Source organism: Gekko japonicus, unplaced genomic scaffold (assembly GCF_001447785.1).
Source record: "Gekko japonicus isolate JY-2015 unplaced genomic scaffold, Gekko_japonicus_V1.1 scaffold46, whole genome shotgun sequence".
Taxonomy (NCBI): Eukaryota; Metazoa; Chordata; class Lepidosauria; order Squamata; family Gekkonidae; genus Gekko; species Gekko japonicus.
The window spans coordinates 565,295-579,420 of NW_015169173.1; the positions used below are offsets into that span (position 1 = coordinate 565,295).

Here is a 14,126-nt window from a genome sequence, read left to right on the forward strand (position 1 = left end):
TCCTATTTTGTCATCTTTCTAAACCGAAAAGTCCCAAATGCTTTAGTTCTTTGTAGAAAAGATGCCGCAATCCCTTGATTGCTTTGCCTGCCCTTTTACATCTAGTCTCGGGGTGGGGGGGCACCTGCTGAGGGGCCTTTTGCCATCACAGTCCTCTCTCCCAAGAATGCGTGGAGGAGAGGGGTGGTCATGTTTTGTTCTGTGTTTTAGCTCCTCAGCCTTCTAGGTTCCTGACGATTCTCAGGTTGGGTCGTCCCCCCCCCCCATTTTGCTGTGTCCTTGTCAAAAAACAGCCAACATCTGTTCAGTTTACAAACAAAACTAGGGACCAGCACAGGGATAAATATAGAGTTTATATCACACTTTCTGCTGTCCATGCATTGAGTGTAATATGAGAATTACTTAGCACACATATAAAGGAAAATCAAGTGGGCAATGAACATGGGTTGCACATGCATTCTCTGTAACTTGTGGACAGGGTTACTGATTAAGGAAGGTTCGGCTGCTTCCCAGTCTTGCTGACCCTCCAGTGGCTGCTATTGCCATTGAAAACCCTGACTGAGCAAGAATAATAATAATAATAATACCTTTCAATTTATTGATCGCTCAATCCGGCAGAGCTGCTGGCTCTGAGCGCTTTACAGTTACACAGGTTTCACACAAGGGACTAACAATTGTTCATAGGGGTAAGGGAGGACAACATATAATTCTTTAAATTGCACACGTTTACAGCTGACGGGGATCCTGTTCAGCTGTAGGCTTCCGATGTGTTTTGGACAGCATTCACTTCTGCTTGGCTTGATGACGTTGACGCTGCCACTGCCTGGCCGGATTGGCCCATCACAGGCTTCTTAATGCCGAAGAGGTCTTTTTTCCAGGCTTCCGAGCTTCCGAGCTTCCGAGCTGGACATTCCATTCACCGGCTAACACCTCTCCTACGGGGGTTTAGTGTGCCCACCCTCTCTAAGGAGTGGTACCCACTTTATCTACTCGCTGAAGCTGGGTGGATGGCAAGCTGGGGACAAGGCTGGTAGCTCACACCAGCGCGGGCTAGAACTGACAGCAACTCTGTTCAGTTCAGATGTTAACCAGAGGATAAATCCTCTGGGCCACCGCTCCCCTCAAAGGTAGATTATAAATGAAAGGTAGATTATAAATGAAGTAGAAAAGGTGGCCAGTAAGAAGCCCTGCCTTACAGTAGTCCCTCCCTTTTTCTGAAAAGTTTCATGGCATCAGGTAAATACTGTCGGGTGCCGTGGCACCCAAGGGCACCCTGTTGGAGAACCCTGGTCAATGGGGATTCCAAGAACAGGCATCTGAAAACCCTCAAAGAGCTTGATTTTATTACTGGGAGAGCTTTCACTGCTACGATTATGTAGTGTTTAGTTGAGGAACACAGGAAGCTGCCTGCTACTGAGCCAGATCTCTGGCTTAAAGGTCAGTATTGTCTGTTCAGCTAGACAGGGCTTTTCTAGGGTCTCAGGCAGAGGTCTTGATACGTCACCTGTTCCTTTTAACTGGTTTGTGGAGACTGAACCTGGGACCTTTGTAGGGTTGCTGGGTCTTAACTTGGTCCCGGTGGGGGGCTCCAGCACAGTTCCTGGAGTCATCTGAAGTCACCCAGAAGTGACATCATCATGCCAGGCACGTTGTGCAGGGGATGCTGTAGCATTTGGGTTATAAACTCTATGGTCACCATAGAGTTTTTACCCAAACGCTAGAGCATCCCCCACATGATGTGCCTGGCGTGATGACGTCACCACTAGCTGACCTCATCATGTCAGGTGTGACTGAGCTCTTCGGGGACAGGGCTCCCCTGCCAGCCAGCTGGCGAGTAGTGGATTGGGGGGGCAGAAAGCAGGGGAAACCCCGTCCCATTGGGGAGTTGGCATCCCTAGACTTTTGGCATGCAAACCAGTTACTCTGCCACTGAGTCAGGGCCTCTTACTGCAATGAATTGATTAAAAAGGATGTTGGTCACCTGAAAAGTTTCCTCCAGTTCACTGGGCAGCAGATTTTGTTTTAAGAATACATAATTTAAAATAAAATTTGTCATTTAAAAAAATGTCAAGCATCATCTCAGAAAAAGTATCACCCCTTTCACACAGGGCTGAATTGTTCCGTGTATTTAATTTGATTATTTAATTGATAACAGAGTAACTAAGATTTCTTTAACCTGTTTAAGAGAATGAGAAAAGCTCTGATCCATCATAACAAAGGTCCCTCTATCCCAGCATCTTGTCGTCATCAGAGGCTCACTAGATGTCCCCAAGAAAACCTCATACATGGCAAAAAAGCAATTGGCCTCTCATGTGGTTTGCCTTTGGCAGTCTGGTATTCAGAGGTATACTATGGCTGTACATGAAGGTTCCATTCTTAGTTTCCTTGCTTAACTACTGCTGATAGATGAGTGCACAGAATATATCTAATCCTTTATAAGATCTTGTCAGATCAGACTAAAGCTTCATCTAGTCAAGCGAAAAAAGAGCAAGAGTCCAGTAGCACCTTAAAGACTAACAAAATATGTGGCAGGGTATGAGCTTTTGTGAGTCGCTGCTCACTTCTTCAGATACCGCTAGGATGGGAGTTCATCTGTCCTATTTATTGGAAAGTGGAGTGATTCCAGATGCTGAATGACAATAGCAGGTGGATGACAATAGCAGGCGTGATTGGATGTAGGTATGCAGAGAGGTAATAGGCATGGAGAAATCAGCATTGGTAATGAGACAGGAAACATAGGTCTTGATTCAGTCCAGGTGGATGCATTGTCTTGAACTTCATTATCAATTGCGATTCAGCAGTCTCTCTAATCTCCCTTTGAAATTCCTTTGAAAAAGAACTGCTAATTTTAGGTCAGCAACTGAATGTCCTGGAAGGTTAAAATGTCCAGCAGCCAGTGTTTCCAACAGCAGCCAGTCAACGGCTTCTGGCAAGCCCATGAGTAAGTCATGTATAGCCCTCTTGTTTGTCTTCAACAGCTGGTATTCAGATATACTACCTCTGAACAGAGAGGTTTCATTTAGCTGTCACAGCTAATAGCTATTTCTAGATTTATATTCCACAAATTTATCTAATCCTTCCCCTCTCTCCCATTCTTAGCCTTCTTAGAACTGATTTACGCCTTACAAAAAGTCCATGTGGCAGCTTGAGCCCGCCAGGAGAAATGTGGATCAGACCTGGGACAGGAATTCAATGCTGGGAACTCAGTGCCCAGGTATGCAGGGGCCTGATTCGGATCAGGGTTGTGGTGTGCCAGAGAAAAGGGGCTTAAGCCTCCCCCTGTGCAGTTCTCCTACCCTGAAATGGCCCCAGGGAGCCACTGTTTGGCCCACAGGGGGAAACGTACATGTTAGCCCATCAGACCCACTCACAACTTCCACATTGCAATGGGGCTGCCATGAGACCTTTATGAAGGGAACAGTGTAGGGTGTGTAAATGTCGAAACGAATGAATAAATACAATGGGCTGAACCCCCGGGACTTCAAAGACTGGGATAAGGTCAAACGAAGCTCAGCAGCAAAGCAGAAAGAAAACCAAAAAAAGTAGCTGATTCAAGGAATAATCCCATGAGCAGGTCTACTCGGAATCTTACTCAAGTCTATTCAACGGACCTTTCCCCCAGGGATGTGTTCTTAGGATGGCACTGTACTGAAAAGAGAACAGTACAATACCTGAGCCATATCCGTTCACAAAGTCACACTTGAATTGCCTGCGATTGCAGTTCAAATGAAAGAGGCCCAGTGGTTAGCACAGGGTTGGCAAGGATATCGCAAAGTGGCACAGGCAGAGACAGGGGCAGATGTTTCTCCCTCCCTTGGTAGTTTCCTCCGCCCGCCCCGCCCCTGATTTTCTTCTCTCTCCCCCATCCCCCAATTTCCCTTCCTATGTCTACCCACCTCCAGCACAGAGGTAGTAAGGTGGTGGCACAGTGACGAGATTATAGGGACGGACTGAAATACTTCTGTCTGCAGGTTCCCCTGTTCCCCTGCATTAATAATTTCCAATAAGTGGAGAGCTAGCACAGCGTGCAAAGAATCAGGCTAAAGCCCTTCTTCCTGACTTTGTAAGTAATACATATTGTGCTATGATTACTGATCATTACATGATGAACGACCGCTGATTAATCACCTGACTTTTAGTCAATTAATTGCTTGAGCTTGCACATACACAAAACCACAATTTCTGGTGCAAAAGAAGACATTTTCTATATCTTTAGACATACTGTGTTTTTATAATATTAAACAATGCAAAAGTAACAATTCTCCTTAGCAGCTGGTATTCAGAGGTATACTGCCCCTGCACTGGGAAGTTCCATTCCTAGCTATTACTGATACAGTGAGCATGGCAATGTAATTACAGAGGGGTAGCCATGTCAGTCTATTGCAGCAAAATTAAATGGAAGTCCAGTAGCACCTTCAAGGCTAGTGAAGTTTATTCATAAGCCTCCATGACCCAGACTTCACTTCTTCAGATGCATATTTACTTCTTGGCACCTCACTATAAATTCATGTCATCATTAAATCCAGCCCCTGAACCCCTTTCAGTCAGTCTTTGGATGGGCTGTCTTAAGAAAGAATGAGTTCATCCCCAGATGTTACCATAGTCATCTCTGATTCATCAACACTTCAAGATCTGCCTATCGCTTTCCTTTTAATGAGGGTATGTTTTGTAGTACCTGGTTCACTCTGCTGATCAGTGATGAGCTATATCGCCAGAGTGTTGTGTCCCTAATCAGGGATTCCCTGGGTAAGTCTGGTTGGAAGGGGGTCCGGCAGTGGTAAGTGATAGCGACATCCATTGGAACGTCCAGACTTTCTCCGAAGGCCTGGAGGACGGAGTGTACAGACGTCTGAACCACTTTCCTTGGGTTGACGATCATTTTCTGTGGGTTGATTACTTCTTTTCTGTCTGGTTCTCGTAACACATGCTGCAGTATGTTGACTCCAGGTACTGTGTCCCATGATGGAATGCCAGTAGAGGTAAAGACAGTGTTAGGAAAAATATGATTCTCAAACAGGAAAACACCAATCTCTGGATTCTGATCCTGAAGATCCTCCATCATGGTTTTCCAGTCTGGATGCTGATTGGGTAGAATGATTTCATCAATGTCATTAAGCAAGACGTACCTGCTTCTGTACATATTCCGGTAGATGCAGTCATTCAAGGCTGCGATTTGTCCGTAGTAACCTATTTGAGTCCCGTCATGACTGTAAAACCATTCAGTAGAAACACTGAGGTAGGCTGTGATCGGCCAGGGGACTATCTCAACAGTCCCTTCTGCCATATAAAACTCCAGAACTTTCTCCATCAGTTGGCTACAACTGTTTTTGTAGATGACCACCCTCTGCACCCCTAGAAGTTTATACATTTCCATGCTCTGTATGAATTGCAAGACGTTGTTGTAGTCTCCGAACATGGTGGAGATACACATGGTGAAATCCATAAGAGAGTCTGCAATCTTCCGATTCTGTATTTCAAAGCGAGGTAGCAGGCCGGTGTTTCCTTGAGGAAACCAGCTGAAAGACACATACTGTGGGTCACAATCTGTGGGTTCCATACAAAGCAAGTCTGCTGCTGCGTAGGGGAATCCAAATCGATCTTTGTGAATGTCTATCACAGCCTTGGAAATGTATATGTCATCTCCAGTTGGGCAACAGAACAAGCAGTAAACTTTCTTGACTTCCTTATGGGGCACAATCCCAATCGTCCGGATGAGTTTCTTCACCCTGTTATCAAAATATGGGGCAAGAACAAAGGTTTTGTTGTCACTCAGAGTTGAGATTGAATTATTGACAATCTGTCCTGTGCAGAAGCCTTTGCTCTTGTGCATGACAGTTTTGGGCAGGAAAGAATCTTTCTGTGTCCTGCGGTAGGAAAGCATCAGCATGCCGGCAAAAGCTCCTAGACACATGGCAGACACCAGATAGGCTTTTCTCCTGAAACAGATCATCTCCAACTTGGGCTTCACGCCAAGCGTGTTCCACAGCTGAGCCTGAAAAAGAATGCAGGCGAGAATTGGGGTTATCTTGCAAGTATAAAATAGTTTTTGAGACAGATATAGGGTTGCCATTTTCCCGCTGTAAGCAGAGAAACTCCTGACCTGCTCAGTGAAGTGGTGGGGGGAAAGGAATGGTGAAATTGTGTTGTGTCACACAACACTCTAGGAATTTTTCTCATTTGTTTCTACCATAGAGACTGGGGGAATCCTAGAGTGTCATGTGACACAGTGATGTCACTCCTAGGTTCCGAGCTAGAAGTGACATTGAGACATCACATAATGCCATTTTCCCAGTCTGCCCCCAAATGCTCTTGGAGCTGGGTTGGGCACCCTATACAGGTAGACTATTTGCATAACTATCAAATGCAGTTGCTTCTTATTAAAAGGGGATTAGATAGATTCATGGAGGATACGTCTATTGGTGGCTACTAGTCATGGTGACTGAAGGGAACCTCCACATTCAGAGGTACTAAGCCTTTGAATCTCAGAGCCAGGAGGCAATGCCAGGGGAAGGCCTTCGCCTCTGTGCCCTGTTGTTGGCCATCTAGAGGAACTGGTTGGCCACTGTGTGAGACAGCCTCTATGCCCTGTTGTTAGCCATCTAGAGGAACTGGTTGGCCACTGTGTGAGATGGCCTCTATGCCCTGTTGCTGGCCATCTAGAGGAACTGGTTGGCCACTGTGTGAGACAGCCTCTATGCCCTGTTGTTAGCCATCTCATGCAAATGCCATCCCTCCTACAGCCCCTATGACTGTCCCCCTTGGCTTTTGCCTTTGCAGGCGGGACATGGGAAATCACAGCAGCCAGAAACAAGTGGGTGAACATTTTAATCTCCCTGGGCATACTATTACAGACCTGAAAGTCCACGTTATAACCCCCCCCCCCTCCATCAAAGGGAATATACAATGTGAAACTTCTGAATTAGAACTCATCAAGAAATTAAACACTACCAGCCCTACCCTGGATAGCCCAGGCAAGTCTGATCTCATCAGATCTCGGAAGCTAAGCAGGGTTGACTCTGGCAAGTACTTGGATGGGAGACCTCCTTGGAATACCAGAGGTGGGGGCAGGCTTTACTCAGCCACCTCTCTGAATATCCTCCAGGCCCCCAGTAGGGGTCAGTCACCAGAGATCACCATGACTTCCAGGTGTGCACACACTCAACACACATGCACATATAAAAATACAAAAAAACAAACAAAAAGAAATTAAAGACTACCTGTCATTCTGGCTTAAACAGAGGCCAGGATTTCCTTAGTCACTACGATATCTCAAATAGCCCTTGAAGTGTAGTGGGTTAGACGCATGTAGAAACCACTAATATGGATGTAGTGATCAGCATGGTTTACTGGTACACAACAAAGACAAAGAACTACTGGCCGGCTGGCCAACTATATACACACCTGGGGACACACCCCTAGGTCCCGTTGGTGGGTTTAAATCTCCCGCCATGGTCCCATTGGTTCCCCAGTGGAGGGACTAAGAGCCTAGTCCCCATTGTTTGGTGTAGTGGTTAAGTGTGCGGACTCTAATCTGGGAGAACCGGGTTTGATTCCCCACTCCTCCACTTGCACCTGCTGATGTGACCTTGGGTCAGTCACAAGCTCTGGCACAACTGTCCTTGAAAAAAAGCAGTTTGTGTCAGAGTTCTCTCAGCCCCACTCACCTCACAGGGTGTCTGTTGTGGGGAGGGGGAGGGAAAGGAGTTTGTAAGCCGCTCTGAGACTCCACGTGAAGGGCGGGGTATAAATCCAATCTCTTCTTCTTCTTCATTGTTCCTACAGAGTCAAGCTCGAGGGTATTCGCTCGCCCCTAGTGGCAGTCAGCGGATATAACAGCTCTACAAAAACAACTTTTTAGAAATTTAAATTGGCTGTTTATAACATGTTTTCCCTGACCTGGATAGCCCAGGCTAGCCCTATCTTGTCAGATCTTGGAAGCTAAGCAGGGTTGGCCCTGATTAGTACTTAGTTGGAAGACGACCAAGGAAGTCTGGAATTGCTACACAGAGGCAGGCAATGGATAACCACTACCTTTGAATGGCTCTTGTCTTGAAAACCTCACGGGAACACCATAAATCAGCTGTGATTTGATGGCACTTTATCCACCCAACGTTTTTAATCAGGCTATAATGTCATACGAACATCAGTTAATTTTCACTTAAATGTTATACTGCTTCTCCTGAGTAGTTGTTATTTACCCTATTTAACCTACTTCATCACTTTGCTTATTGATTCGAAGCTCTGACCCCCTCTCATAATCCATCATGTGTAACTGCTAATTGTTGGTTTATGATGTTGGGATTCACACCTAATCTTTCTACCTCACACCCTCCCTTTCCACATTACACAGGGAATTTGAAAGATTCATGATGGAATCCATACCAAACCTCTCTGCTTCAGCTCCTCCTTCCCACCTCTGTCTTGTAATCTTCCCGTAAGTATGATCCCTCCGTCACATATCTAAAGAAGTGAACTGTGGCTCATGAAAGCTCATATCGAAATACATGTTGTTACATCTTTAAGGTGCCACTGGACTATTGTTTTAGAAAGGATTAGCAAGAGATAATGGAAGTGTTCAAGAGAATACGTATTTCTTTAACCCAAGGAACAAACACCTTCCTGGCTGTAAAATCAGTAAAAGATAGTTGCCAAGAAGTAAATGAATGCATCATATGGATGGTGAGCCAGAGCCCTTCAGTAATGTGGAGCAGTGGCAGGAAGGGAGACAGGATGTGAGCAACGATTCTTGGCAAACAAATTGGGTTTCTACGAGCGTTCTCTTGTTTTGGTTTGTGAAAAGTTAGAAGGTATATATGAACGATGCACAGAGTCCGAACTGCAGGCTTCCTATGTGCTTGTGCAGGTAGAGTTGCCAACACCAAGTTGGGAAATTCCTGGAGATTTGAAGGCAGAGCCTGTGGAGGAAGCGCAGCAGGCGTGTGACGCCATACAGGCCACCCTCTGAAGCCACCCTTTTCTCCAAGGGAACTGATCTCTACAGTCTGGAAATTAACCGTAATTCCGGAAGATTTACAGCCCCTGCCTAGAATTCGGCAACCCTAAACACGGGGTTTGTGGGGCTGAAGGTATGCTTGCAGGGGACGAATGTATACATGGTAGGGGGTGAGTAACCATACCGACCCATCGATTCTGATCTGCAAATCTACTTCTCCTGGGTGGCTCTTAATTTTCACCCCAGCTAAGTACACTTCTGGAAGGGAGTGGGGAATGGACTTGGGGGTGGGGCATTAGGAACCAAGGTCTTTTCCACATTTGCCTGCCAACCAGGATTTTCTCAGTGTTTGAGTTGAGGCAATTTAAGTTGCCAGCAAAACAGCATCCAAACAACCCGGGGCAACAGCAGGCTGAATCCGGTCTGACCACTGAAGGGAGGGAATGAAAAAACCCAGAATAAAAAGAAGGTTGAACTCAATTTTAGTGCGGAATGGGGGGGGGGAGAACCTGGATTAAAAAGAAGGTTGAATTTGATTTTTGTGCAGAACTGTCCGGAGGACACCACAGTGAGCATGGATTAAAAGGAGAGTGCAGAAAGGACCCAAGAATCACTGCATTTGGGAGTGTGCTCTTCCTTCCCACCTGCTGGCCTTTCCTGCAACCAGCCTGTATCCCAGGCCCATAGCTAGCCTTTTCATTCGATCGGACTGTAACATTTTCCTGGCAGGACTTTAAAGAAATGAAAGGAAGTCCAGTGTTTCCCTCACAATGAACAGAAACTTCTACCACTCAAGTTGCCCAAGTGTTTCCTTTATTTTCGATAAATAGTTGGCACCAGAAACATATAGGATGAAGCTCTTTTGTTTTCTCTTTGCTTTTAGGCATTTTGATTTTGCTGTTTGCTGGTTTGACTGTCTTATAATGAGCACCTTTCCTAAGTAGATAATCACTTCCTCAGCTTTCCCATTATGCCATTTTAAACACCTCGCTATGCTAATCGTCCCAGTTGCCCAATTGCCCAGGAATTTTTCAGGATAATTTACCGGTTCTCATGAAGCACACACCCGGTGCCCAAGGGAATCTTGCCTAATCACAATTAGGCAGATCAGGGGAGTGGCTTGGGGAGCAACCTCTACTTTCTTATTGCAGAATTTTTTCTATTTTAGAGGGGGGGGAAGAATACTAAAGATCAATCTAACCCTGCACCCTGTTTTCACTGTGGCAACCCACAGGCCTCTGGGAAGCACACAAACTGGGGCTGTATGTGCGCATACACAGAGATGCAACATTTGTTGAATTCAGATCAGAATAAAGAATCTTCTATATGCCTACACGAGAAGAAAAAAGAAAGAATGAAAAGAACCAAAAAAAAGATACAACAGCAATAATAATACCTGCCGCTATCATATGTAAATCTAATAGTTATCTGATGGGCCTTTGTTCTAATTTATCTCAGTGTATTCTATTTGTAGGGGGCTGCAGTGGCTCAAGTGGTTAAGACGCTGAACTGCAGACCTGAAGGTCGGTAGTTTGGCAGTTTGAGACCCGAGTGCTGCATGACGGAGTGAGCTCCCCTCTGTGGCCCCAGCTCCTGCCAACCTAGCAGTTCGAATGCAAGAAATTGCAAGTAGATAAACAGGTACCACTTTGGTGGGAAGGTAACAGCGTCCCGTGTGCCTCGGTGTTTAGTCATGCCGGCCACATGACCACGGAAATGTCTTTGGACAGCGCTGGCTCTTTGTCTTGGAAACGGAGATGAGCACCGCATCCCTAGAGTCGGATTCGACTGGCTTTCGAGCCAGGGGAACCTTTACTATTCTATTTTACCTGTTTGTTGGGTTTATTTCTGTTCCAATATGAAATAAAAGGATACCACATCTCTGTTATGGTCTCCAGAGCCTTACTTTTCTCTTCCTGCATTTTCTTATAGAGACCAATGTTACCCATCGATACCATGTACCATATTTTATAGGCCCATTCATCGATATCAGACAGGCTAAGACTAAGAATCGCCTGGCTGCTACCCAAATATTTTTGAGCACCCCCACCGAGATCTCTCCTTTCCCCCAAGTCCCGTCCCAAATCCTCCAGGAATTTCCCTAGCTGAAACTGGCAACTCTGCTTAGTCATCATGGCTCTTGAGAGGCTTCTCCTCCACAATTTGCCTGGCTCTGCTTTGAAACCATCCAAGCCAGTGGCTGTCAATCAATCAATCCAGTTACCTTTATTGGCATGTAACCCTTGCAAACCCATATGCAACAAACAACAACAACAACAACCACAGCATAGAATAATACTTGCAAAATACAGAAACAAGGAACTCCTTTGCATATTAGGCCACACACCCCTGATGTAGCCAATCCTCCAAGAGCTTACAGAGCTCTTCTTACAGGGGCCAGGGGTCATTTCGTAGAAAAAGAGCTAGGGGAACTTATTAGCATAACTCATTAGCATATGTCACACCCCCTGACATCAGGGGCCCGGTGGTGGACCTGCAAGGCCAGCGGGAGTGCGAGGAAGCCCCGCCAAGGTCCTCCCTGGCCCCAGGCAGGCAGGGGTGGGGAGAGGCGGGGAGGAAGCAACTTACCCTCCCTCTTCTCCTGCCTCCTCCTGGCTGAATGAGGGCTGGAAGCGGGGTGGCTGGAAGCAGGGGGTGGGGCTTCGTCATGTGCCCCGCCCCCTGCACCTCACCCAGGGGAACTGTGTTCCCCCGCGTTCCCCCCCGAAATGACCTCTGACAGGGGCTACTGTAAACTCTTGGAGGACTGGCTATCAGGGGTGTGTGGCCTAATATGCAAAGGAGTTCCTGCTACAAAAAAGAGCCCTGTACCCATCAATTAAATAAAGGGTGAATAGAAATGGCACCAAGAAGAAATTTAGCAACAGTTTCCATTATCTCAAGGTTTGGATTATCAAGAAGAATAAGGATCTTTAGGCAATCAGGATATTCTTCTAATTGAGCCAAAATAAAATTTAGAAATTTCAGTCATTGTGCATGGCAGAAGGGGCACTGCAACAAGACATGGGAAATCATTTCGATATTATCATTTGTGCATGGGCAACATCTGTCAGAAAAGGGCACACCTTGAAAGCGGCCAGATAATAAGGCCGAAGGTAATACATTGAATCTCACCAAAGAGAGGGCTCTACGGAGTTTGGGGGTGTGAAGCTGGTACAGGTAAGAGGCAGCGTGGCCAACTTTAGGAGATATTCCAAAATACAGGAGTGAACAGGTTTTATTAGCGGTATTATACAGTGAATGTAGCTCAGAACAAAGTAGTTTGGCTCTTATAATTGAAAAAGCCTCACTAGAAGTTGCAGGCAGCATGTAAGGACTTTCTTTTGTCTTGGCCCATCAGTTTCTTTGGGTGACCCTGAATCATAGCATTATGGGGAGAAGGGGAGAGAGCTCCATGCTCCACTTTCTCCATACCAGGCATAATTTTATAAACCACCGTTAGGCTCCCTGCCTCACGATCACCTTTTTGCTAAAACGAAAAGCCCTCAAACATGTCTAAGAAACCCTCCTGCTTCAAATGGATGCTGCAGTGGTACAAGTGACAGACATCATTTTTATTCAAAACAATTCCTAGGCGGGAGGACATCTGCTGCAAAGAAATCATCCCAGCCTCGTATTTGCTGAGATAACAGAGTGGGGAGAGTCGTAGCCACAGTAAGGGCAGGTCACGCTGGGTGTGTGTGTCCTGTATGGATGAGGATGGGGAAGGATGGGAAGGAAGCTAAGTTTACTCCCCAGCACATGTATGCACTCTGGAAGAAAAAAAATCACAAGTAAGCATTTTTTTCAAGGCATCATTTCTTTTTGAGGGCATAGGATCAGTTCAAACACAATACAAAACTGCAATGAATTGAACTGTGGTTAGTATGATTGTCTGAACGTGCAACAAGGGGTAGGAGCCACGGTACCCTTGATGTCTAGGCGTTTGCATCAGGGCTGGTTCCAGGTTTTGGGTGTATCAGGGGTTCAGTTTGAATTCTGTATAACTGTACCTTTCCTGCCTGGGACCCAGTTCTGACACTGACTGTGTACGATCGACTTGCTTCTACTTCCCAATAAACCTGATCCTAGTTAAGGAACATTGTTGGGACTGTTTTTGGTGAGACTCTGACACCCAAGGGCGCAGACTTTCCAATTTCCCGGGGGTGGGGTGGGCTGGGGCTGGGCCAGAGGCATTGCTGTGCCAGGTCCTTAAAAGAACCGAGGCCCAGTGACATCATAGGGAGGAGCCAGTGACATCACAGGCCATTGTCACTATTTATGGAGGCGGAGCCATGTGGGATTTAGGAAGGGGTTCTCCAGAAATTTAGGGGGACCTGGAAACCCTTGCCAGGCCCAACGGCTCAGAAACAAAGCATGGCCTTGGCAAAATCCTCTACATAAAACCCTGGAGAACCACTGCCAGTCTGAGTAGACAATGATGACACTGATAGACTGATGGTAGAGAAATCATGCTTTGTGTGCCAAAGAATAAAGGTTTAAACCGAGAAGGTCTAAGAAAACAGGTGTTGGAATGGATCTGTCTCTGTCTGAATCTCTAGAGATCACCTGCATCAGAGCAGACCATGCTGAAGTAGATGGACCAATGGCATGAAGACCAGTGTGGATTGAGGAGACCCATGTTCAGATCTACATTTTGTATGACAGTTACTTGGTGATACTGGGACAGTTAGATCTGAGTCAAATAGCAGATTAGAGACCAACAAGAGTTTCAGGGAATAAGTTTCCAAGAGTCAAAGCTCCCTTCATCAGGCTGGGTGATATTGCCATTGTCGTGAGGTCAGTATAAGGGAAGGGAAACTGGAGGAAGGGTGGAATAAAGAGGGGATTGACAGACAACACGTGAGCAGCAGAGTCCGTTGGGATGGAAGAGAAATTTACAGGGGGGAAATAGCATCAACTGATGTGACTAAGAAAACAGATCTTCCCAAACTAAAACATCATAAATTATAGCATGAACATTGTAATGTATCCAGTCCAGACAAGTCCAGACAAGTCCAGAGACAAACGCAGAGCTTCGCTCCAAGAGACAATGGACATGAACCTCCTTGCCCCGTGCCCGGGATGGAGCAGCTGCGGTGGCGGAGGAGGGCCGGGGGAGCTGCGCTTTCTCTCCGGGCGCTGTCTTGCCGCTCAGCCCCCCCACTCCGGC

General features: G+C 46.3%; 1 protein-coding gene across 1 annotated transcript in view; it reads right to left on the reverse strand.

Moving 5' to 3' along the window:
* Positions 1-4,191: 4,191 nt before the first annotated feature.
* The window catches only part of LOC107114401, a 19,777-nt gene continuing 9,842 nt past the window's right edge, over positions 4,192-14,126 (reverse strand). The window contains exon 2 of the mRNA XM_015415872.1: positions 4,192-5,992. Within this exon, the coding sequence (XP_015271358.1) occupies positions 4,637-5,950 (1,314 nt within the window). The 5' untranslated portion in view covers positions 5,951-5,992 and the 3' untranslated portion in view covers positions 4,192-4,636. The remainder of the gene's footprint in view (positions 5,993-14,126) is intronic.